Source organism: Rattus norvegicus, chromosome 18 (genome assembly GCF_021556685.1).
Source record: "Rattus norvegicus strain SHRSP/BbbUtx chromosome 18, alternate assembly SHRSP_T2T, whole genome shotgun sequence".
Lineage (NCBI taxonomy): Eukaryota > Metazoa > Chordata > Mammalia > Rodentia > Muridae > Rattus > Rattus norvegicus.
Window position 1 is genome coordinate 5,160,061 of NC_141551.1, and position 27,151 is coordinate 5,187,211.

General features: G+C 45.3%; 1 protein-coding gene across 5 annotated transcripts in view; it reads right to left on the bottom strand.

The window, feature by feature from the left end:
* Positions 1–27,151, bottom strand: part of Zfp521 (zinc finger protein 521) — a 295,122-nt gene that overhangs the window by 164,440 nt on the left and 103,531 nt on the right. For all 5 annotated transcript variants that reach the window (XR_015642373.1, XM_087593012.1, XM_087593011.1 and 2 more), the window contains 1 exon segment: positions 3,686–7,041. Coding sequence is in view for 4 of the 5 variants with exons in the window: in NM_001393860.1 (NP_001380789.1) it covers positions 3,686–7,041 (3,356 nt within the window). In the remaining variant the exon portion in view is untranslated.

Here is a 27,151-nt window from a genome sequence, read left to right on the forward strand (position 1 = left end):
TTTGAGGATATATTAATTACATATGACTTTATAACTGAAATAATGAACTTTAAAACAGCAATAGTAATGGCAAAGATCACATTGGAGAAAACATTCATATTGTTATGAAAAAGAGAATATTTATAAACTAAATTCTAACATGTGGTCAATGAAGGCCATCTCTGTAAGCACTCTTTGTAAAGTTTTAAAAGGAGATAAACTTATTGCATAAAAGGTGTTTTGGCCAGGGACTAAGCCACTACCCAAAGACTATACATGGATTGACCCCTGGGCTCCAACCTCATAGGTAGCAATGAATAGCCTAGTAAGAGCACCAGTGGAAGGGGAAGCCCTTGATCCTGCCAAGACTGAACCCCCAGTGAACGGGATTGTTGGGGGGAGGGCGGTAATGGGGGGAGGATGTGGAGGGGAAGCCCATAAAGAAGGGGAGGGTGAGGGATGAGGGGGATGTTGTCCCAGAAACCGGGAAGGGGAATAACAATCGAAATGTAAATAAGAAATACTCAAGTTAATAATGATTTAAAAAAAAAAGTTGTTTTGGCCATTGTTAGTTAGGTACTTAAAAACCATCACTGTGGATGTAAATGTTTTAAAAATATTCTAGTGATTTACGAAAGTATGGACTACAAGAAAACTTTCTATCGTTACTATTTCAGGAATAATTAAAGACAGGCCACAGTTTAAGGATATGTTTTCTGATTGAGGATTTAGCTTAGAGATCAAGTTCCAAGCCTAGGAAGTAGGAGGAAAAAAGTAAGAGGCCAAGAGTGTTTTTCCAGACAAGTAATTCTAACTGGGTTAATATGTCCATATTCTTCCTAGGTCTGCTCTCAATGGCAAGCATTCCATTTCAAGTGGGACAAATTAACAGTGCAATCTCTAAGTATCAGAGGTGCAAGCATGGATGCATAAGGAAGAAAACAGGCATGGACGTTTTCAGATGCAATCTACTAAGAAGCATGCGGTCCAGTCCGGTCTTGATTGTAAACCCAGAAAATCAGTTACACACACATTAATGCAGTCATTCTAGCCTGTGTTTTCATGCTGCTTAAGTTAACCACTGACCCTCAAAGTCCTACAAAAAGGAAACAGGTGATTCTCTGCATAAATGTTTTATGAATGCTTATTCTGCGACTTTAAAAACAACCTTAAATTTGTGTGTGGGTACAAGAGGCTATGCACACTGGTGTGGCGATCAGAGGTCAGCACTAGGTATCTTACTCCATCCTGTATCACCGTATACTTTGAGACAGGGTCTCTCAGTGAATAAACTCCGGACCCCTCTAGCTTCATTTCCCAGCTGGTGTGCCTGGCTTCCACGGGGGTTCCGAGGATCCTAACTCAGGTTCTCTGCTTCCACTGCAAGGTCATCACCCAAGCACTACAGCCCCTTACTCTGTAACATTTAAAAACATAAAACAGCTTAGGAACGGTCTAGAAATTTGAATATGGGTATTCTTGTAATAGAGACTCTAGACTGTAGAGAGAATCACTTATAAGCAACACCTGCCAATCATAAAGCTAATGGCCAATGAGCTGAGGCAAAAAAATAGGAGGCGGGACAGAGGCAGGAAGAGACAGGATTCTGGGAAATAGTGAGAGTCTAAGGAGAATGTGGGAGAGACAGACTGAGAGGACAATTGTAAACCAGCAAGATGAACTAAGGGAGCCGAAGAGGACACATGGGCCACGACTGCTGTTCAGGGTAGGAACCAAAGCTTGTGGCTAAGACATTTAATGATAATAATGAAAAAAAATGGAAAGAAAACCAGATACAGGCCTTAGAAGAAAAATTAGAACCAAAAAAGTGTAGAATGAGAGAGATTCGAGGAGACACTGAGAGATCTGCTGAGAAGACGTGAGGAGATGGACACGTGGGACCCAAGCTCAGGTAACCAGCCACAGTGCAGGGTACAGTGGCTGGGATATTTTAGTCATGATCTAGTCAATGAAGAGCAGAGTTATATGACCAAGGTATTTACGAATATATGTTGAGTCTGAGTCTTATTTCTGGGAGCCTAGGACTGGGAGAAAGAATGGGGCCTACCTTCTAGGTAGCTATTCCTATTGCTTTAAGCTAATGATACGCTGGCTAACAGTATCATCACCCATATCTACAATTGCATATTGTCTTCTGGGTAGTGGGGAAAATCCTTTGCACAACGGTTTTTTCAAAGTGCCACATTAAGAAGAATGGGTTAAGAAATGCAGTTGGCTTTTCTTAACACGGCAGTTTAAGAAATATTGTTGTCTAAGGAGATATCAAAACATATATGCAGTATACATTCAGGCTGATTTTTAAAGCACTGGGCGGGGAAGAGGAGAAAAAGGGAGGAAGAAAGGTGACAGAATGGAGAGAGGGGGCAAGAGGGCCCTGGTCTGGTTCAGTGCACAAGTACACAAACACTTTCACGATGCTATCTCTTTAATGTTCACACAAGCACACAGACATTCCCTATGCTATCTCTTCAATGTAATGTTCATACAGGTTTAAACATTTCTGAACTGAAGTTTGGGGGGGAAACAAATTTTATAGGATTCAGGGACTGCTGGATGGGATGCGACACCTGAGCCAGGAACCACTATCCAAACTGTAGTCCTCCAGCTGTCGCCCGTCAGTCTGAAAGGATTTCGTTTATTTAAATGGGAGGGAAGAGCGGATTTACCCGGGTAGGGAAGAAGCAAGAACAGCTTCAAAGTTTGGGAGTCTGCCTGTCACACAGATGCCACCTTGGGTGAGGAAGGGCTTTGCTGCCTGTTCCGTTCTCCCCTACTGGCTGCCTGATGGCTATCTGTGGGGAGATGCCGGGAGGCCTCCGAGAGAGTTTGAGTGCAAAGGCAAGATAAGAAACATACAGGAACCCCACCTGGAAGGGACAAGGGGTTTTCATTTGGATGGATCTCCAGATAGGGGCAGGTAGGGAAGTGGAGGTGATAAAGCCAAAAGGAATAATATTCCACAGAGCCCCCCCATGTTCAGCTTCGAGGAATGACAGTTTATAAAGCTACGATTGCATTGTTAATGAACGTGTTTCTGCTGCACAGTGCGCCAACGGAAACATGGAGATGCAGGACTCTGGGAGTGAGTGGGGAATACACGTTAACTTTGGAACCCAGAGAGCAGAGGCTCTGAGACGGTGTCTTTTAGCAGATGGCACTTTGAAAAACTTCTGTTGTGCAAAGCATTTTCCTCAGTACCCAGAAGACAAAGAAAAAGTGTTGTCAACAATGTATTAAAGACACCCCTAATTTGTTACCCACATATATATATATATACATATGTATATGTATATGTATTTTTTAATTGACTCCAAGCCAACACGTTGGCTCACACTACTGTATTCGCGTGCCATACACAGAAGTCATAGCAGAGGATTTCAAAGTGTGGTGAAGCTATGGTGAGGTTCCAGATCTCAGTAGGAACGGTGTGAGAGCCAGTCTCTTCAGTCATACAGAAGACAATGTCCTAGGGAGACTGGAATTAGTCCTATTTTGCACCACTCAAGCCAAAATGCTACTTATCAGGAACCAAGTAATTGCTAGTTAATGGCTATAGGGAGAAAAACATTGCATCTCAAACTATGCATCTCTTGGCAAAAGTAGCCAAGAGCGTGGAAACCTTAACTTTAAAGTGGGGGTCGCTTTAGAAGGAGGGGAAATAGGAAGCTTGAGAAAGGCGAGTTACCTCATCTGACTGGGAGGGACTGATTCTGGGCATGGGTGACACTTGGGGCGTTTTCAACTGTGTGCTGTTGGCGTCTGGCACGAGCTCCCGGTGCACCGTCTGGATGTGGTTCTGCAGTTCGCTTTCAGACTCAAACTTGACATTGCAGCTTGAACAGCGAGTCGTCTTCAGACCCCCTGCCTTGCCTTTTCCTTCCATGGCGCTCAGACTCTCATTCTGGCCCAAGCCTGGTCTGCTCGCAACAGGAGGGAGACCGAGGCCCGGGCTACTGCTCTTACTGAGATTCACACAGCCGGCACAGAGACCATATGGCAGGCCGTTGATATCAAGTTTCACCAGATCTTGCTTGGAACGGAACTCTTTGAGGCAAGATGCGCACTTATACAGTTTCTGAACGTGCTGGCCACGCCCGGTGGTCTGCACGGAGGACCCGTTCCCCGTCTTCTGCATGTGGAAGGTCCCGTGGATTTTGAGTTCCAAGGTGGAGGTCACAGTCTGCATGCACACCACGCAGCGAAACCCGGTGAGGGAATTCCTCAGGTCAGGGTGCATCTGACAATGCTCTAAGAACTCCTCTTCGCTCTGCAGGGGCATCTTGCAAATGCGACAGTTTCCAGTATCCAAGCTCTTGCTGTGCGTGACTTTGTGTTCGGTCAGAGTCAAAAGGGAAGGGAAGCGCTCTCCACAGATGGGGCACATGTAGTGTTTGACAGGGCCTAAGTGAGTCTGCATGTGCTCACGGAGCCCGTTCTCAGAGAAGAAGGTTCTCGAGCACACGTTGCACTTGTAATTCCCTTTAATGAGCTCCGCCTTCTTCTTCACGATGGCACTCTCTCCCGGTCGGATGTTGTGATCCCGGAGCTGGTGGTTCTGCAGCAGAGTCTCCATGGTGTAGGCCGCCCCGCAGATGTCGCAGCCATACATGGGTTCGGAGCTGTCCACGTCCTCCTCGCTCCCGTCGTGGCTGTTATGGGACTCCTGGCTGTTGGTGAGCAAGGTCTGCAGCTCGGCCTCCTCCTTCTGCACCTGCTCCGAGGCTCCGTTGGTGCCGCAGTTGGGGGTCTTGGTTTCAAACACGCAGTGCTTCTCCCGCAGGTGCTTCTCCAGCAGGAGGACTGCGTGGAAGGCCTTGCTGCAGAACCTGCAGTTGTACTTCTTGCTGTGCGTGGTGATGTGGCACTGCAGCTCCACCTCGGTGCCGAAAGACTCACCACAGAAGATGCACTTGTGCACCTTGCCCTGGTTCTCCAGGTGGTTGTGCTTCACGTGCAGCTGCAGGTCGGTCTCGTTGCGGAAGTCCCAGTTGCAGGACGTGCAGCGGTACACTTTCTTCTCGTTACTGTGCTTCACGGCCAGGTGCAGCTGGATGGACACCTTCGAGTCGAACACCTCCTGGCACAGCGTGCAGCGGAAGAACACGAAGGTGTGCATGTCCAGCAGGTGCTTCTGGAGGTCGTCCACGGAGGTGAACTGCTTGTCGCAGCTCTCGCAGATGTAGTAGGTTGAGGTGATCATGAAGTGGATGGTCACGTGCTTCAGCAGGGACTCCTGATTGGGGAACTCTTTGTTACACTGAGGGCAGGTCAGTTTCGGCAGCACGGTGTCCAGATGGGTTTTGAGGTGAGTCTGAAAGCTGTCTAGGGACGTGTACTTAGCACCACACTGGTTACAGATATATTCTCCAGCAGCACGGGCAGGGCCACCTCCCACTGTCTGCATCATCTTAAGCGATGTCTGTTCTATAGCCACAGGAGACAAGGGGCTCAGGGCCCGGGATTTCTTCCCATTGTGAATATAATTCAGGGCCAAGGGAATGTTTTTATGATTCTCTTTAATATGCTTATTCAGTTTAAGAACACTGTTGAATATTGGCGAGTTTGTACAATAGGAACAGGAGTAGACTTCAACTACCGGTTCTTTCGGAGTCCCAAGCACAGGAGACCCAAACCGGGAGCCGCTGAGGTCACAGTGGACCTGCCTTATATGCTCTTCAAGGGAAGAGTCTGTGAGAAACCCCATGTAACAATGGGGACAAAAGAAAGCATTGCTGTCCTTGGCTGCGGGATTGGCAAACCCGTGAGAACATCGGATGTGCTCCTGAAGGGTGTTGAGGTCATTGACAACTTCGGAACAGAAGTTGCACTGGTAAACGATGGCAGGCATGGCCGAAACAATCAGGCCCGGGTCCTGAGCTTCGTGCACTTGTTTAAGATGTTCATTTAGGTTATAGAGTGAGGGCAAGACCTCCAAGCAATACTGACAGATATGAGCCTGCTCCGGCTTATCTAAATGCATAGTTTTCAAGTGAATCTGCAGGACCGCGAGACTCGAGAATAACTGCTTGTTGCAGTAAATGCAGCTGTAGGTGACTTTTGCCTGTTTACTGGAGGGGCCAGTCATATCGGAGGTCTGCTGGGCAGCTCGCTTCCTCCCGCGGCTCTTTGGAATTGGTGGTGCGGCCTCCACCATGGTTGAGCTGTCCACTGAGAGGTTGGAATCTGGAGTGGTGCTGGACACAGAGGTGTATCCCACGGTGACCAGGGAAGGGCTGTTGCTGTGATTGCAGGACTCTGGTTGCTGGTGGCTGTCCATGTGGCTATACAGCTCCTCGACAGTGAGGAAGCTCTCTGAGCATATGCTACATGAGTTCTTTTTCTCACCCCCGTGCACCTGCTCTATGTGGTTCATGAGGGAGGTCTCCTCCACAAACAGCTCGTGGCAGTACACACACTGGAGGGCTGCCCTGTCCTCATTTGGGGAGCACTCGGGGTGGCACTCTGCGATGTGCTTCTGGAGGTCTTCTGGGAAGTCAAAGCCTTCCTCACACTGGCTGCACTTCTGAGTGTCCTTCATCTTCCAGTCCTCCATCCTGGAGCCAGACTGGGAGCCGTCCTTGCTCCGCTCATGAACCTGCATATGTCCGTGCAAGGAGCTAGAAGACAGGAAGCCTCTGCGGCAGACGGCGCATTTGTATGGCTTGTTGGAGGTATGAGTCTTTAAGTGGATCTTGAGGTGGTCGCTCCGGGAGAACGCTGCGTCGCACTCGCTACAGTGGTACTTCTTGTCCCCCGTGTGGAGCTTGATGTGCCTGTCACGGCTCCGCTTGTGTTTGAACAGCCGGCTGCAGTAGGTACACTTGAAGGGCAGCTTGTCACTGTGGCTCTGCTCATGGTGCTTTAGGTAGCTGAGGCGGCTAAAGGACTTGTCACAGAACTGGCACGGGTAAGGCAGTCCAGGGCCACCTTCTTCCTCTCCGAAATCACAGCCTTCACCATGGCTAGGGGAAGTCTGGTCCTTACTGGAAGGTGAGGAAGCTGGCCAAGAGCAGGTGGGGTCGTCCTCAACATCAACTCCATCTGCAATGAGGGACGACAGGACATATCATTACACATGCTGAGAATTCAAGAGCGAGCTACGTAGACCGTTCCAACATGGACACGCACTTGAGCCATCTTGAGCCTCTGCAGGGAGGGAGAGGAGCGAGCATTTCAAACCTGTGCCCTAAGCTTTTATTCTTCATTTACTTTTGGCTGGTTTGTAAAATACAAAAAGATATTAAATAGTTCTATGTCTAAATTACCCCTTTATTACTTTTTTATCATTTTTCCTTAGAAGTGAGGCATATATTACACATTGACAATTTTATTAAAATACAGATTTTAATATATTTAATATTTCTTTTGTATTCATTCTACAATGATTTGCATATTCTGTGAGCATGTGAAGAAGCAAATGAAAAGAGGAAATATTACAGGAGTGATTTAAAATTAATGCAGTCAACCCAGATGTCTAATATTTAATAAAAAAAACTCCCTCTGCATTTTGCTTGTTTTTCTATAAAAAGGCAATTCTGCAGACCAAAAGTCTTTTATGGGGTTCTTATTGATACAGACCTTATTGCTTTCAGCAAAAAAATATTAAAAAGTAAGCACATGAAAGGAGACAGAAAACACAATAATAATTATGTCTTGTGTAATGAAAGACAACCAGGTTTTCCTCAATAACTGAAAGATTCAGAAACCGTAGGCCAAAAAATGGATTATTAAATGTTAGAAGGCACTGCGAGATATTACATACAGCTAGGATCAGCCAGGATCAAGGAAAAAAAAATTGCGAGCTTCAGGAGGACCAGATCGTAATCTTGAGTTTCGTTGGAAAAGTTCAAGAGGTGGCCCACCATCTCTTCCTTCTGTGAAAAGCATCAGTGGCCTGGACTTCCTTAGCTAAACAGGACCCGCGCTTTGAGGTGAGCAGAGACAAAGCGACTTGTGAAAAACTGGAAACAGGAAAGGTGATAAATGATTATGGTAAATGCGGAGAGATTTATGTGCAACAAAGAGCAGACAAACACGGCTGCCAACCAGATACGGCTTAGCACGTGATGCGTGAAGGAACTCTGCCTTACATTTACGGTCGGGGTTTTGTTTTGTTATTGTTTTTTTTTTTCTTGCATGGTGTATGCCCCCCCCCCCTTTTTCCCTGCTGCTTCCCTAACAACCAAGTAAAAAATACGACTGTCGCAAAACAGGTTGTAAAACCTCTATCACTTTTTATAATTTCTCTCTCAAAGCCACAAGAAGTTTCAGAAGTGTTCAGAATCCAAAAGACAATATCTTTCAAAGGTAGAGAAAATTAAAGACAATACAGGAGAGCTGGGAAAGGGAATGGCAGTGTTTGGTTACAAATATAGATTTGACTGCAACCTTCTAAAAGTTTTTGATCAGAAAGTTCAGTGCCTCAGCACTGAAGCTCACACATATGACACAAAAACAGAAACAGCTTTATGAAGTGAATTCCATGTCTGCTTTCTTTAAAGTAACAAGATTTTACTAGATTGTCAGCCTCTTCCTTATCCACAGGAAACAGATGAGGATCGCTCCTTTCCTGCATGGAGAAACCGATGACAAGGCCATCTCACTATCGAGGCCAGATGGCAGCCCTCTCACCCTGAGAAAACAACCAAACACCATTCCTGGATCCCTGCCCACTGCAACAAAGCCAGTTGAAAACCTCCCGATTCTGTCTCCTCGCTTACAAGACTCTACAGCCCCTCAGGCGTGCGGCCTCGCATAGGCTTGGGACAGGTAAGAGTTACATGGACACATGAAACACATGCAGACAAGCTCAACCCATGACATAGTGTGTGTGGAAGCACGGCACACAAACTAAACCAAAAGCGAACACTCAAAAAAGTCAAGACAACAACAGCAAAAACAACCCAGCAGTGGCTGAGTTTCCCCTTTCAAAGATACTTACACTTGGCATCCTCGAAATTCAAATCCTTAATAAATGTACTCAGCGTTCGCGGTCGCAAATCCTGCCATATTTCACACTTGTCTTTTACTTCTGAAGCCTGCTGTTTTATTTGAAAACATCGTCAAGCACATCGTCCCATTTGCACATTCAGAGAAAGCACTGAGTGAGCGTTCACCGTGCCTCCAGACACGGTAAGAGATGAACCTCGAGCCTGAGATCCAGGCGCGACCGTTCATCACTAAGTCCTCACTCTGCCCGGGCGAGACGCATCATCATTGCAGACGTAGGAAGAATTGTGGAGCAATGGGCCGTGTAAAAATTCAGTGTACAATTCCTGACACCAGGTAGGTATAAGGAATTGTGAAGCAATGAGCCATTATTACAAGGAAGAAAGAAAGAAAGAAAGACGGTCTAATCCTTGGCACCGTGTTTAAATCAGGTTCTTGTCCGGGTCCATGCTGCACTGTTATCTCTTATGTAAGTGTTCTCCCAAGCTTGAAATTTCATTGACATGTTGAGGGACATAAACTTAGGATCAAGTTTTTGTTTCCTGGAATTCAGAGTAGCCCTGGAAAGTCTTCCTGCCTTGTTCTAACCCTGCTTCATCCCTTCATCAGCCTAAGAACGTAACAATCACCTATAAAACTCACACATCTCAGGGTGGGGGGGACAGTGGAATGAGCAGGGGGAAACCTAGAAACAAGAGTGTTCTTCAGTAGGGAAGGAGGGAGGAGGGCAGGAAGGAAGGAACAGAGAGAATATGAATAAATGAATTAATAGATGGATGGATGAATGAATGAATGAATGAATACGAGAATGAAGGCCTCTTCTCCAAAAAGTTGATTTCTGCATTGAAATCAAGATGGTAAAAGGTCCACTGGCCAGTGCAAGCACAGGAAGAAACTAGAAATTAACCAACTAGGGCTGAGGCCACCTGCTGATGGCTTCCTGTCCACTCAAGCCTCCCTTGGTGGACTCTCCCTTTCCACCTCTGAGGTCGACTGATTCTTCCAGAACTGCCTATCCCCCTTAATTTAAGCAATGCAAAGGAATGTTTCAACTGCCAGTAAAACCTATAGAAGTGTGATTGCATTTTTTCTTTTTCTTTTAAATACTTATTTATTTAATGTATATGGATACACTGTAGCTGTCTTCAGACACACCAGAAGAGGGTATCAGACTTTATTTCAGATGGTTGCGAGCCACCATGTGGTTGCTGGGAATTGAACTCAGGACCTCTGGAAGAGCAGTCAGTGCTCTTAACCACTGAGCCATCTCTCCAGCCCCCGTGATTGCATTTTCTAACTCATGGGAAAACTATGGTGGATTCTTTCAACTCCAGATCCAGAATCAACTGGAACTTTCTCCCTTGGTCGCTGACTATCTGTCTGTATTCTGACACTCACATGGTGCATTATGATGTGCGGTCCTTCTGCATGTCCACGTTAAACTTGAGAGTCTGGAACCACTCTCTTCGTCATACCCCTTGACTCACAGAAAGCGAAGGCGAGATCTTACAGTTGGGGAAAGAGTTTGCTGGGAGCACACTCTGTGGCCTGAAAGGCTATTTAAAGATGCAGATGCGTGAGCATAGTTTGTGCAGATGTTTTTCTACAGTGACTGCACTTGCCGAGCTTCACCATTTCCATAAAGCACATTAAAACAAGTGTGTGAACACTTGGAGAGGAAAGTCTCCAGCACTCCCGAGACTTTCCGTGGAAAGTGGAGCCGCCTGACTTTTCTCCAGGCAGACGGAATGCCCATGATTCAGCAGCCTGAGTAAATAAAAGAGGTCCTTATTTCCTAACTTTGCTGGCTGGCCACACTGCAGGGGCCTCTGAGCAGCTGCCAAAGGGGATGTAGAACTGGAGCTACACCCAGCCGCTGAAGGCCTGCCTTTGTTAGCCAGCCAGGCTTTCCCCACCATCTTCTGGCATCGATATGGCCATATCCTGCAAGGAAGACCTCCATCTCGGGCTCAACGAGTCTCCAGCCTGCCTGAGAGGAGAGAACACCCGATTCTGCCTGGTCTGAGTGGAGAAGGACAGCTGGGAACTCAGTCAGCAGCAGAACAACACCTGTTCTGTCATATTATGGGCAAAAGTGCTTACCACACCAACAGAACAATGAAGTCAACTCCAACTTCTACCTCAGCTAACAGGCTCCAGAGCACAAAATACGGCTGTGATGTGGGCCTCACACACCACCCTGAAAGCAGCAAGCAAAGACGGAAGGGCTTTCATTCCAGCAATTGCATATGGAGACACAGGAATGCTCGGCAGGGCCACCCTGTCATCCAAAGGAGCGAGATAGGCTAAGTTTATACCCCGCCTTTGTAGAAGAGAAGCACGGAAGGTCCCAGACAATGTTAGCTGTCCAAGGTAAATAAGTAAAGTCAAAGGTAAAAATCCTGTGCCGAAAGAGAGGGTGACAATGTGCTCAGGGGAGTGTGGGTGTCACCCAATCAGGTCTTGATATGAGACCCCTGGCTTCTGAGGCCCGGAGTCAAGTCTGTCAGGATTAACTCTAATATGATGGACAATGTGAAATTACTAAGAAGAATTATTAAGAAGAATTATAAGATGGATCGAATCACTCTCAATGATAAAGAAATTAGAGAGCTAGATAGATGTCTCAGTGAGTAGAGTGTCTACAGCCCAAGTCTAAGGATCTGAACTCAAGCCCAGTACCACATTGCAGATAGGTAGGTAGATGATAGACAGATGTTAGATGGAGAAGAAGGAGAGATGGAGATTTTATGTATGTGTGTGTGTGTGTGTGTGTGTGTGTGTGTGTGTGTGTAGAGAGAGAGAGACAGAGAGACAGAGACAGAGACAGAGATGGACAGATAGATAAGGTAGATGTGGTTCTGTGTTTGTGTACACATGTAATCCCAGTGATGAGGAGGTTGAAACAGACGGATCCCCAAGCTTGATGACCAGCCAGTTGCAGCAAGTTCATGTACTCCAGGTTCTGTGAAAGCTTGTTTGTTGTCATTGTTTTGTTTTGTTTTCCAGAAAAGGAGGTGGACAGCAACTGAGGAAGAGTCAAGGTCAACCTTGGGCTTCCGATTTCATGCACACCCATACTACATACCCACCCTACCTCCCCCTCACAAGCCCACACACACACATACCCACATACCCCACTAGAAATTAGGGCAAGCAACTAACTTGTGAGACATCTAGCTCTTCCCAAGGCCAGGTTAGTGAGGGCTTTCCTCTCTCCAATAGATGAGTTCCTCCAGAATCACCAGAGCACCCTCAGAATATCTCATCCGAGGCTCAGTACCACACAAGTGCAAATGTCACACAGCCAGGGTTCCTGAGCACAGATGGGCTTTAGACCACTGGTTCCTTATGGAGTGTCCGGAAGTGAAGGAGACTGACAGGCCAGTATCTATGTGCCAGGTGCCGTATGTCAGAGGAAGAGAGAATCAGGAGTCTGGAGTTTTATTTTGAGCTCCACAGCCGACTTGGAGAGTGACCTGGCCAAGTCATTTAATCTGCCCCTACCTAAGTATTTCATCTGCAATATGAAGATAATAATTCTCACTACTTACCCTCCAGGGTGTTACAAAGATTAGTGACAGTTTCTGGGGCATCTTATCACTGCTGAAAGAAAAGCCACTCAAATAAACTGAGACATCGAGAAGGGTGGCATTTGCTCCTGTTCCCTTGCAAATGTCCGCAGATTTACTATAAACACATTTTTCTATTTTCTTTTCTCTAATAGAACCCCTGGAATATGAATTCTACAGAGTGGCCCAGTGGAAATCCATAGTGCCTGAAGCATTCACAGTAGTGTGTACAGCCAGCAAGAAAACAAAACAGAATAGCTGGCAATATCCAAAAATTAATGGACCATAAATTCATGCTATATTCCAAGCATTAAATTATCATACACAGGATATAATCTTGGGTCTTTAAAGATAGGTAACCTTGGAACAAGTACGTTACTATGTAATTCTGAAGCTAAGTATATAATTTTGAAATTACCTTCCTTCCCTTTAAAACATGAGCAATACAGCCGTGGCATTATTTCACACCATAATAAGTTAATTTAGTAGATTATTTTTGCAAGTGTTGAGTAATTGTTGAAAACGTAAGACCAAAGTGGATTTCCAGGTTTGTCATGGTTCTTCATTTGATTCTGTATGCTTGCCTGCAGTCTACTACAGTGGGCTTGAACTTCCTTACTGAATTGAGTTCACAGGCCTTCCCTCCCACCGCCATTCACTAGCTACCAGAGCTAGCTGGGAATCCTGAGGGAAACACACCCAGCGCACACAAATGCCAATGGCTAGGCAGGAGTGACAGAGAACAGTGATTTGAATTGTGTGCTTGGCAGACAGGTGACAAGGGTGCTTGTGTTTCTTCCAGTGCCATCAAGGTCACAACTTTTACATCATTATTAAAGCCACCAAGACAAATCACGCAAAGCATTTTTACAGCAATGATTTAAATTCCTAAGGAATGAGGTCATGTTAAATAAATTATTTTGCATTCTTGAACAACTGCTTCCTTTCATTCTCAATTGGAATGTCTGTGGCTGTGGAAAAACTGCAGCTTTAATAATATTTTGTGTGTGTGTGTGTATGTGTGTGTGTGTGTGTGTGTGTGTGTGTGTGTGTGTGTGTGTGCGCGCTTTGTCTCGTTTGAAATCGACAGCTCCACATTAAATTCATATACTCCTATACCATAGAATGTATTTAACTGGCTGAAAATGAATAGTCTGAAATGTGAACCCTAGAAATATTTATTATTCACAGATGCTTTAAAATTCTGTAATATTCCGAATGGTTCTGGAAGGACCACTTAACTGCATTAACAGTCAGGTTATGGGGGAGGGTGGTCTGCACTAATGACAGGAGTGTCGGGGGAGTGGGGACTCTGGTGAACATTTTGACCCAGTCTTAAGACAAATTCCAGAGAAGAGAATCCAGGGATAATTTTTTTTTCTTTTTAGTTTTATTACAGCCTAATTAAAAAAAAAAAAAAGTGACTCGCTTTTCCTCCCAACCCCTTCGCACTCCAGATAACCCAGTGCAGGAGATAAGATGTCACGTGTTTTTTGCTCTTCATGGGTGATCCCCAGCTTTCACATCTTCAGTGTTTGGAAGAGGATTTGCATAGAGTGTGGGGCGAGGACCACAAATGCTTTCCTTGCTGTTGCTTAAAGTTCATCTGAACAGACGGTGCCTGATGAATCCATCTTCCCCGGCCAAATTAAACAGCGAACAGTGCATTCTTAAGCAGTTCACACTCTGACTCCACCTCTCAGATGAGGAAAAAGCTGACACAAAACCAGCTCAGGAAAAGTCCGCCATCTCACGGAAACCAAGGCGGGTGCTTCTGAAGCCAGACAGAAGGAAAAGTAGTTTCCAATTATGCCGGTTTGGGGCGGTGAGAAGGGGGTGAGAACTGCTTTGCTTTTCCAATCTCTTGGCTCCCTTAAAACTATGTCACTAATGCTAAGCACCAACTTCTTGACGTTCAGTAACGGCAGCCGTGTGGAGCACATCTGTTCACAGGACTGGGAGGGAGTGCATTCCTTAAGCAGTGTAACATGTTTATCTTTGCTTTGATGATGACAGGCATCGTGGAGTATTCCTCCCTAATCTCTATTCTTCTCTCTCTCTCTCTCTCTCTCTCTCTCTCTCTCTCTCTCTCTCTCTGTGTGTGTGTGTGTGTGTGTGTGTATCATGTGGCCATATGTACTTGTGTGCTTGTGTATGTAGAGGCCAGAGGTCAAACTTGGGTGGCCTTCCCCAGACATCATTTTAAGATGGGGTGTCCCGCTGCTCTGGACTGGCCGATTTGAGTAGGTTGGCAGGACAGTCTATTCCTGGCCCCTAGAGTACAATGTATGCCACCAGGCCCGGTTTCTAAGAATCAGTCTCAGGCCTTTGTGCTTGCTTGTTATGCCAGGCCTCTGGCAGCTGAGTCACCCTAGCCTCTCCTCTTCTACTGTGACGTACAGACATTCATTAATTACTACATATGCTTGTGTTTGGACATGACCCTTAGAACAAATAATTTCTCAAGCAGACACTTGTTGTTCAGTAAGTTCGTTCATTTATTTAACTAAAACATATTAAGCACCGTGCATGTGTGTGCTCAAGCTTTGTAGTTAACCCTGAACCTCCCAGTTACATTTTTTAAAAGAAGATCTCCTTGTGTATAGTACCAGAAATGTCTTTAGACTACCTCACTGTTAGTCTTATAAGGAACAAATACGACATCTGAGCTAAGATGAACAAAATTAATATACCAGGGAAGCCCATTGTTGCCTTAAGTCGTAAGTGCTTATGTGACAAGCACAGAATGGGATGGGACAGAACAGTTGACTTGTTGCTCTACTCATGCTGGGAGGACAATCATTTTAAGTGGCTTAAATGTCTAAATAACACAAAAATTTAAAAGAAAACGAGTAAAAATTCTCAATTGAAACTTCTGAATGTGACTTACAGATTGCTTGAAAACCACAGTGCTTCGAAACTGTGCGCACTGGAAAGTTGTGATTAATTGGTTACCGGGACCAAAGCCCGCTACGGAGCAACCGCATGCCAAGCTAGTTTGATTTTTAAGAAAATCCTTGAGACGAATTCTATTTTGCCTCAAAATCTCTTGCACTAATACGAATTATGGTCTAGGCAGCATGAAAGCAACAGTTATATCCCTTGAGAAATATTCTGTGAGATTTACAGGGCCCCCAATACTGTTAGTGAATCTGTGTGGGAGGGAGTGTGTGTTCACCTGTACACACATGAATGCATGTGGTAACCAGAGGGTCAACGTTGGGTGACATTCTTCAGGAGCCACCTACGTTAGTTGTTGGTGATGCTTGTGTTTGTCTTGGAGACAGGGACATGAGCTTTAGGACACCAGGAAGTCGCAGGGATCCATCCGCCTGTGTCAGCCGTACCCGACTGTAAGTACATGCTGGCATACCCAATTATCCAGGAGTGCTGCGGAAGGCCCTTGGGTCCTCACGTTTGCACGGCCAGCACTTACCTTCCTTTCAACTTTATGATCTTTAACTTAACCTCTTCACTGAAAACCAAAACTAAAGACGAGTCTTTGATAGAAACCCGAGTTTGAAATGACTTCCTTGGGAATGATGGGTCTTAGAGAGTCCATGCTCATTCCGCCATGCCTACAACCTCTTGAGGACCTGTCGTAAAACAATAGGATGTCCAAACAAACAAAAAAAAAATTCAAATTCAAATTCAAATGGCAAGCATTGACTGCTATACCATGCTCTCATAGGTTTTGTCCTCACTTCAAAGGCTGGGGTCTAAAGCTGGAAGCTTTGGGTCACAGAGACTTACAAGAGTACTAGACTGTGTCTGCAGCCCTGAAATTTACCTGTGCGGTATCCATAGCAGCAGTAAAGCCCAACTTGAATTTTTGGCAGTTGAAAAAGGCCACTCTGTGTACTTCACTGCAGACTAGGCCACTGGAGAATACAAAAGTGTTGAAAGGCTAAAATTTAATTAATGAACAATTAGCACCCCCTGTGGATTCATTGTGCAGTAAAGTGATAAATAGGGTTTGTTAATGTAGAAAAAGCTGTTAAAGAGATGGGGGCGGGGCACATATTGCCACAGCGAAACCCACTGACCTGCATGCTCTTGCTTCTGACATTCCCATGCAGAGTATGCGATGGGAACGTTTTAGGATCGGGGACAGTCAGTTGGAATTTTGTGAAGGCATGGACTCATCCCTGCACCCAGTCACGCAACTTCAACTCCAAGAACCTTGTGTTTTCTACCCTGGTTTTCTGCCGTAGGCTACTGTGGTGTATGGAACTTGAGATCCAGGAGATTGTGACCTTGAAACTGTATGGGTAAGGGTCTGCAGAAGGATGATGCAAAACAATCCTGGGAGGATAGAATTCCCGCAACCTCCCAACAAAACTGAGAGTGCGAAGGGAGACTGGATGCCAAGCGGTACAGATAGGATGTCATGAGTTCGTTCCCTTAGAGCCAGTGAGATGGGTTTAAGCATTTGTGGATACAAATGGCTTGAATGCCCTGCAAAGGGCAGAGCTATTCCCTGACAATAACTTCAACTGGGATACAAAAGAGTTCCGCCCTGATCGTATAATACCTAATGGCTTTAGAGACTAATATTGTCATTTACTCAGTTATAAAAATATGAATGGTGCTCGCTTCAGCAGCACATATACTAAAATAAAAATATGAATGGCGCTCTGCAGAGAAGTCCTACAGTGATGAAGACAGATTTTCCACAGATTCATCCCACTTTTGATTCAGCACTGGACAGACTTGGACCTTAGGGTGGCTGGGATAAATTGTGTATTCACCAGTAGAAATCATGCAGCCGTGTGCGCACGCATGTGTTCACCAGATAAAATTCACAATATTCTGTGTTTAGATACACCCGTGTGTTTATCCACAGTTCACTAAATGTTCAAAGTCAAACACATATTTTTTAGCAAAGCAATTTTCAAAGATTTTAGATGTTTGTCATTACAAAAGTGTTAATTACAGTAATTTGCCACTTAATATAAGTTCCTATCTCTGCAAACATATACAATGTTTATACTACTCTAGGCAACAATGGTGCAATTCTATTTTTACTGATATGCTTACATATCTAATTTATATATAATTATCTCTACATACATAATTATATACATGTACATATCATTTAAAATTTATTTATATATACATACATGTTCTCACACATACATAGCTAACATTAAGTATTTTGCTAAAAATTCTAACAATAATTATAGTCAGAACCCAGAACTCCCATGGTTTCTTCATGTTGTAGTATTTAGTTCATCTACATCTAAAACACTTTAAAACAAATAAATATAGAGGACTACCACAGCCATTGTGGCCACAGTACCAAATCAGTAACAAATCCGGCTGCAGTCAAGGAGGAAGATAAAGACCCAGCTGTGCTTATTCCAAGAGGACACGAGGACACCTGGCCCTCTGGCACCCAGCACGTGACAGCAGCATGAACTAAGGGCCACTGAAATATGAGGGGTTAAATATGGTTACAATATGAGAAAGTAAGAGGTTCTCCTCGATAGGAACGAATGTGATAAGAACCGTCTTACCAGTCACGTAAGTCATCAAGTCTGAATGGTCATTTCCATAGAGAAGCTGGTGGCAATGCCTCATAAAGGAGAGACAGACAGCATGAAGAGAAGCTCAGCTTTAACACTCAAGTGCTTCCCAGCTGACTCCAGGCTGCCTGGACCAAAGACCACTTTCTGAATCTCCATCACTCCATTGAACCTGGGCTCCGCTCTTTCCTGGGAGCCTAAGTGATGGCTGGTGCAGGCTGTCCCTACCTCTCAGTCACATTGGAGGCATCAAAGGAAAGAAAGGAGTGAATCTCTCAGCAGCTTGCACAGAGCAAAAAAAGACAAAACTCTCACCCTGAACCGCCCGTGGGCGTGGTGCAAGGGAACTGAGAACAGTGAGGAATCTGGGCAGCAAAAGGACTGCTTCACTTACAGATGACCAGAGAGGTCAGTGACTGTGGCTACATGCCAGGCCCCTGAACTAACAGGAAGGAAACCCCCTACTCAAACCACAACAAACAAACAAACAATGGAAATGCTCAGCCACCACCTTTTTAGGGGAAATAAGCTTAATGTGATGTTGAACACTGTATATTTAAAAAAAAATAGTGTTTTCACATTGCAAAATGAACTCGAGCTAATTGGCATGTGTTCGTACAAGTATAACAAAACAGTAAGCAATTAACAATTAGATGAACTCACTCCCTATCGACAGTCTGGGAGGGATGCTGGAGTATATATATATATGTGTACATGCTCATGTATGTCTTGTGTATGAAGGAGCACATGCACATGTGTGCATGTATGTATATATGGAAGTCAGAGGCCTATGTCTAATGGATTACTGGAAGTTCTCACCTTATTTTTTGAGACAAGATTCAGCCAGACTTTCTGGGCAGGCAACTCTAGCGAACCACTCTGTGTTTCCAGCACTAGAACGGCAGGCCCAGATCATCCTTTGTGTCTTGTTAACAAGAGCTGGTGGTCTGAGCACAGGTTCTTAACTGTGCACAACAAGGACTCACCAACTGAGCTGTCTAACCATTGCTTAGCTTGTCTCTACCTCTGGAGACTGGCTAGAAAACCCTACACACATGTGCACACATGCACACATGGGTGGACACACACATGCACACACACAATCCCAGGTCTCCGTAACAGTACCGTTACATGCAATCTTGACAAATGAAAGCAAAAGAAAAGAAGCACTGAAAGCAGCAGGTGGCTGCTTCACTTCTCCATAATCCCCGGAGACACTGGGGACATGCTCCCTGACATTCGTGCCAAGGGGATAAAAAAAAAGCTCTTGCCACCTTGTCCTTAAATTACCCCTTCTTGAGTAGTATTGCAACTACCATGGCTCGACATACTAAAAATGCACACCGAACACCAACCACAAAGAGCGAGCCATAGCGGTGGCTGCTAGCGTAGGATCACGGCGTCTCACAATGCTTCAGGACCTGCTGGAAATGCATTCTCTACCCTGAGTAATTTGCATGTGGCTGGTCTGCCCTAGCGCACACTCATGAAAGCATTTCTCACCATGATATTCACACACCAAACTGAGCCTCAGCTCTAAGAAGCAGTTTTGATGGTAAGGCGCTGAAGTCATTACACACTCCAGACTGTCACAGCTGCCCTCGACTTGGGGCAGGATTTGATCCTTAGATCTTCTCCTCGTGTTATGCACTCTATTATGTCACTTCCTCTCTGCAGAAGGGCTGTGAGGTGCAGTCTGAAGATCTCGATAAGAAGACGATAACAATTTGGAAAACGTAAAAGTTCCAAGTCATGAAGGCTGGATGTTACTGCCTGAGGCGTACATGTCGTTCTGAGTCAACGCTCACGCTGCTCGGTGTGGCATTGGGCTTCTGGCCCCCATATGTCTTTCCTACAGACACACATGCAAGTATGTACACACAAGGTCACGAGTTTTGCCCTATAACAGAGGTACAGTGTGAGAGGTACATCCCAAGGCGACTCCACATTGTCCTGTGGACATCCAAATGGAACTCTACAAACTGAACAAAGATGGTGTGCCTGACTGACTACACCCCTAGGCACTAGGGTACAGCCCGCAAAGGCTGTTTATCCTCTGAGGAAGTGTTGCTAAGGGATACGTGATCATTGTCTCCTAAACCCTTGATGCTGATGATTCCCAGGCCGCGAGAGAGACGCCAATACGCCGTTAAAGGTGGTGGAGTCCTTTCACCCACTTCGGCAATAGAAGGTGATCCGAAAACAAAATATGAAGCAAATAACTCCCTAGGCTAGAGAGCAAGGGAGGGGAAGGGAGCCCTTAACAGTCAGCAGTGAGTTCAAGTTCCAGTGAGGAAGAGCCAATAGGATTGCTGATCCATGCCCTCAAGTTTGGACATCTCCAGAAATTATAGACATTTATTTTGCCCTTTGATTGTGCTTCTATCAGTCCCTGGGCACTTCCTGGTCTGCTGGAGTGTGGCAGCTCTACAGTAAAGCGAGTCTGTCGGGCTGGGGGCAGAGAGGGAACAGAGCAGGACTTGATCTCCAATGATTTTTTTTTTATTGGTTTCATTTACATCCTGCTTAAGGTTTTCTGTGCAGCTCAAGGTGTCTTATCTCTGGTTACCAGGGGATATTTAGCAGTCAAAGCAGCGAGCGCATTCCCTCTCCTCCTGTCCCACTCCCTCAAGCTGGTGATTTTTTTTCAAGCTCCTTATCTTATCACAGGATCTCCTCAGGCTGAGGAGAGCCCACAGTTATAGGAAGCGCTGCACTCTACTCTCTTGCAGGCTGTTGGAGACAAACGATAGTTTAAGTCCTCGGAAGCAAATCAGTTAACCCTCTTCGGCACTCCGTTCAGAAGGAACTCAGTAATGGCTCACCTCGATTAGGAACGAAGGCTGTTAGCAATTTCCCCTCAAAAGTCCACGTACACAGAGCATGGACCGCATTGGAGTAGGGGTGACTAGGGACAAAAATGGCTGCCGGTCACATTTGTGTACTAGCTCTAGATTCTAAAGTGCATGGATGTCTTTACCTGAGCAACCAGGCCATGCCCCACGGCACCTCCTGGTCATTTATTCCATGATGTAAACAGGAGACAGCTCTACTCCTCTACTAAGGGGGTAAAAGCAGACGCTGAAGTGCGGAGGGAGAAGATGGGGATCATGGGTCCAGATAAAGGGACTTCCCTCAGCAGTGAGCCAGCGTTAAACCTCAAGATGAACATGAGCAAGAGATGGCTGTTAGATGCCACGCAGAGTGACAGAGATATGGTGATCTCAACGTGTTAAATAATCAGATGGCCTGGCAGGGCCCTGGAGTTATCAAGAAACTTCGGCTCTGAACTCCTTAGTGATGCCTTAAATCTTGGGTGCTTTGACACCACAGGATCCCTTCTCAAATCCATTAAGTCACACTCCCGGGAGCTGGGGATGCCACAGGAATGCAACCAGGGTTGACAAGGCTACCTCAAACTGTCAGGTGTCAACCTACCATGGACCACGAAAGGGGGTCTCCATCCAGAGCACACAAAAGCAAACCCCATTAGCTGATGAACTTATGGACTTTGTTTTAGGTAGGCCAGCATGGGGTAGATTTTCCACAACGCTGTGTCCAATGCAGGGAGCCAGTGCTTTTGCTTTGGGTACAGCAAACAATGCTGAGCGCTCCACGACTAACCATTGTCACACAGAAAAGAGCGGTGTGTGAGCCGTTAGCAGGCACCTGACCTGTGTATTTTATATACCTTTTTAAAAAGTCTCCATTTCTCTTCTCCTTCCTACCCCTGCGGCCCGCAGGCTCCTTTACATCAGTGATAACCCTATCCTTTATCCTGCATTGAAGGGTCTCTTAATTGTCCATTATCTTAGCATGTCAGCACAAAGGAGCGGGGACAGCATCCCCGTCCGAATGGTTTCACCTCTCTCTCCTGAGAGTGATGCCCTTGTCAAGGCATTAAAGACTCGAAAACCTGCCACTTATCAGAATTGCATTTGAATCGAACCACTGTCCTTGAAAACAGTGGGCAGGAGATAATATCGTACTGCCCCTCATTGCGGGGTCCAGGTCCACGGTGGCTGGAACAGTCCAAAAAGATACTATCCAAAGTTTGTCTTGCATCCTTCACAATAGAATTGCAGGAAAACGTGCCCAGTGGTTTTTGTTTTTGTTGTTGTTTGGTTTTGTTTGTTTGTTTGTTTGTTTTGTGCTGTAGTACAAAGAGGTCTATCAGTTGGGTTATTCACGAATACAGAGTTAACAGTCTAAATCAGAGGATCTGTGGTGTGAATTTATAAATCCGTCCTGCAACCAGACGATAAAACTCTTTTAATTACACCACAGCTCAATCCTCGGCAAATATAAGTCAAAGCTATTAAAGCATCCCATGTATCGTGGAACCAGGGCCTCTTCAGTGATCTGAACCAAGCCACATTCTCAGCAGCATCTGAAGACAAAGGATGAGTGTTTGCTCTCCTGGACACCGTGTGCACTCCATACATCTCATTTCCTTGCCACTTTTCGTTCCTTTCCTACTCATTTTGAGCCACACTGCCTTGGAAGAAAGAATTTATGCATGCTTTTAACAAGTAAACAAGTGTACAAATTAATTCAGAAAGCAGTAATTTTGGAAATTTTCCTATGTTTAATGTGCACTGCAGCTAAACTACTTTTTCTGTACAAATTAATTTACTGCACCAGTGGTCGATGCTTATGTCTAGGCAATTTTATTTCTCAGTCTGGTAAAATGAGGCCTAATAGCTGCAACCTGTTATATCCAATCTGTCACTGGAAATCAAACTGCCTTTTTCCTATTATTCAAGGAGCAATTTGGAGGAATTAAAGCCATCGAAAAATGGAAGGCAAACAATTCTCTGTAAGGACTCAATGGCCTGTGTCATCAACCAAATCCAAGCCCGTGGTCTCTTCTGAGAGGTCTTCCAACATAACTTTTCTGAGTTCTTGAACTTTCTTTCACATCTGCCAAGCCATGTAAGATAAAAAGCTCAGGATGAGCTGGAAATTTTATCCTTAAAAAAAACCCCTTCGGTCTTTTAGAAAAGTAACCAGACACAGAGTTTGGTGTTGGCCCAGAACACTAACCCAGCTTCACACACCACCCAGCTCTTCACTCCACCCCCATTTTACCTGCGAATGTATTCTTTGATTCTTTCTTGCAAAGTGACTTTAATTTTAGAATCTTCTTTCTTTACTGGGGAGAGCTCAGTAGCCAAGCTCGCTTACTTGAGTTTAACGTTTTTACGGGCACAAGTGCTTCAACTATGACTGGAGCAGGCTGTGACTCGCTGCTTCTCCATCCACCCCTTGCACCATCCAATGGTGGTTCACGCGCGATCTACGCTGTGTCTACAAGTGACCTGTCTTAATGGGAAACTGCTGGAAAACACCAGGTGGAGGACCAGTGTAAGGCCATCTAAGCACGGTGAGTGGCAGAGGGACCCAAGAGCAGGCCAGATGAGAGCGAGAACCTGGAACAGTAAATAGTATCAGATACGGCATAGCACTCCTGACGACATGCTCTACTTTTAAAAAGGACACGGGATTGACTTGATCACAGCCAGTTTCCATCCCACAATCTGCCCTTTCCAGAGAGCAGAATTCTCATTGGTTTTAGGAGAACGTATAGAGTTAGGGCTTCTGGGTACCTAACGTGGGTAATCTCACTTCTCTCTGCTGGCTACGTTTCCAGGGTATCCATGGAGGCTTAGTCATTCCTACCGAACCAACTACATCCATGGCGCTTGACATGTGGTTCTGCTATCTCTGTCTTCCTAGTTGTCTGATATGGTGTAATAGGTATATTCAACAATAATATTGCTCCAATTCTAACAGTCTACGCCACACTCAGTCTTAGCAAACAGAGCACATGTTGGTATCTAGGGGGAAACAAGTGTATTCTTTTTTCTCAGAAAGGAAAAGGGAGACAACACAAGAAAAGCCCTTTACAAACACAGACACTTAAGGAACACCCCTCCCCTCCCCTCTCTCTGGGAGACAGGGCTCACTCTTGTTCAAAGGTAAACTTCCAAGTTCAGAGTCATTCTCTATCAGCCTTGGATCTGGTGTTAAATTCCAGAAATAAGACAGACCTAAGTATCTCTTTGCTTCTCTCTGCCTCCCTCCCTCTCTTTTCTTCTCTCTTCCTGAATTCCAAAACAAACTCATTTCCTCAAAAAGTTTAGTGGTTCTTACCCTTCCTTAAGCTGTGACCCCTTCATAGGGCTCCTAATGTTGTGGTGACCCCCAAACATAAAAGTATCTCATTGTTACTCCATAACTGTAATTTCCTACTCATCAATTGTAATGTAAATATCTGATACGATGTGTGAACTCCAAAAGGGTTGAGATTCCCAGGTTGAGAACCACTGGCTTAGACAGTCAATCTAATAATCATCTGATTTCCAGGCAGGGTTCATTAATGTGAACTGTTTGTCTGATTAATATTGTTACTATATCACACATCCAAATTGGTGCAAAGTGTTGTTTTCCAAAAAAAAGAATTCCTTTGTATTATTAGAATAGGTCCTGATGACTGGGCGCTCGCCCTGCCCAGTCTGGAAGACTTCGCCATCATGATACTCGGCGCTTACTTGCTTTGCCATCACAAGAGACTGGGCTTACTTGCCCTTCTTTAGATTTCTTCCCTCTGGCACCATGAATACTGTGATATGGATTCCTAGTGTTTTAAGCTCACGTTTGTGGGAAGAATCAGCCAACTCTTCTATAGAAACACTGGCTCCAACATGCCCAAGTTCACGGTGCTGTGGATGAGCGAACAGATAGGCCATCCATCCTCATTCTTCTCCATGGCCCAAGAGTCTTCCTCCCTCCCTCCTGTCTATCCCAAGCCTCTTAGACACCACCATGATACCCTCCTTGGCTTTCACCTGACCAGGGCAGAAACCTTGCTTTGAGCCTCCCCAGAAGTGCTAAATGCTCAGCTATGAACATGCATGCTTACACACACACACACACACACACACACACACACACACACACACACACACACTCCCTCTCATATTATCCATCTCCTAAAAACCAAAACTGCTTTTGAATCCTATTTTCCTCCTTGACATCAGACTGGCACTATGGGAAGCCGGTACGTCCCCCTCTCCTCAGCTGCCCTAATGGGCAGAAGCTATGGTGCTCACATAATCAGCACAGGACATATACTAGAGCAACAGAGAAAGTCCACCCTCAGTGTCCACAGAAGGTGGAAGGGGACCAGGGTCCCTGCACCTACAGCGGGCTAGAGGCAATACACGCTCACTTTCTTAAGGGAAGCTCAGAATCACATGCCTCTTCAACAGGTTACCCACTTCTTTCCGGCCCATCATAAGCTAGAGACATCTGATGTACAGGGAAGAGGGGACTTCTCTCCCAGAGAAGTTGTAAAAGTGGCCTTCCTCACTGTGCTGAAAGCCACAACACTGGTCTATTTTCATTCCCTGTAACACTTCTATGGCTTTTGTGAACTTTACAGACTGCATAGCTGTGATCTGCAGCCATTTCCCATATAAGGGGAAGAAGAAAGGGCGGGAGCTGCATTTGCCCACTTTCATGACTTGAGCTTTTGAATCCGAGCTTCCTACATTCAGTTTGTGGCAGGATGGGTGATGGAAGACAGAGCAGAAGGGAGCTCCCTCCTTACAAACCCTACCGAAGTAGGATCTGCAAGCTGAAGAGAAACTGGCTTCTGCACACAACCAGTCATTGGCAAGCCTCCAATCCCAGCCCAGGTAGGTACTCACTGTCTCACCCACTCAGTCACCAAAGGGACATTTTGCCAGACATGAATACAGAAAGACATACAAACTGTGGTAACCACCCTGTCCTAGAATTGTGTGACTATGTATAAGGCTTGTGAAGCTTACATACTAGGGCTGAGTGTGGAGTTCAGTAGTAGAATGCCTGTGTGACACATGTATAGCTCAGAGTTCCACTCCTAGCAACACACGCACACGCACACACACACACACACACACACACACACACACACACACACACACACAGAGAGAGAGAGAGAGAGAGAGAGAGAGAGAGAGAGAGAGAGAGAGAGAGCGCAGAGAGCGCAGAGAGCGCAGGGGTAAATCTTACATCTTAAAGACCAGTGTTCTTTGTGAAAAGAACTTACAAACAAGTGATAAACTGGTTGCACAAAACCGTATATTTTATCCATGCTGTAGCCTACTCCATGGATAAACTGTACTTTTTAAATAGAGTAAAATTAGGAGGCCAGAGTACCTATAATAATTCCAGCCCTCCAGAGGCCAAGGCAATAAGTTCTATAGTTCAAGGCCAGCCTGATCTATGTAGTATGTTCAGGATAGCCAAGTAAGACCCTATCTCAGATAAAAATAAAGCAGACAAAAGTCATACTTTGTGTATTTCTTTTCTGATCTATTACTACTTCTAATGCTAGAGACTGAAGCCAAGGTCTCGTGCATTCTAGGTAAGCGTTCTAAGGAGCTAAAAACCCAGCTTGATACGGATTTCTTTCCCATTTTATTCTGTTCTTTTTCCTGTTTCCAATTCATCTGGTTGTTATTATTTAAGGCTGTTTACATAAGAAAAGATTTATTGAAACCCCTCACATCAACACGATTGTTCAAGTTATAATCAATTAAGTGACTTTATGTGATCTCTTGGAGTCTCGGTAATTTCTCTGGGCATGCACCACATAAGCCTCTTGAGTTGTCCCATCTTTTAAAGCAACATTTTGCTTTCTTTCTGGTGAATGTATCAACCTTTCTTCCTGATGTCATTACCAGCTTGTCACCTAAGAACGAGGTACATGCACACACAGCTCCCACCCTCTCCTAGGAGCTGGTTTAGTGCAGTTATACTGAGATTTTACCCCTCACCTTCTCATCCCTCTCTCCCAGTCTTGACCCCAGTCATTGATCACATGACTTTTTTGTGACGGCCATAACACAGAAGGTTTCCAGAGTGCTGCTCATTCTATGAATTCCCCTACTCAGCAGTGTGATTTTTTTTCTGATAGGCCTAAGACAAAGATCACTCTGATGCCCAGAACACGAACAAGGCTTTCTCAGGTGTCCCCTAGATATCACTCCAGTCTGGCTCTTCTGACCTGTTCACACGACTCAGTGTATCCCTACTATAGGACGGAGCCAG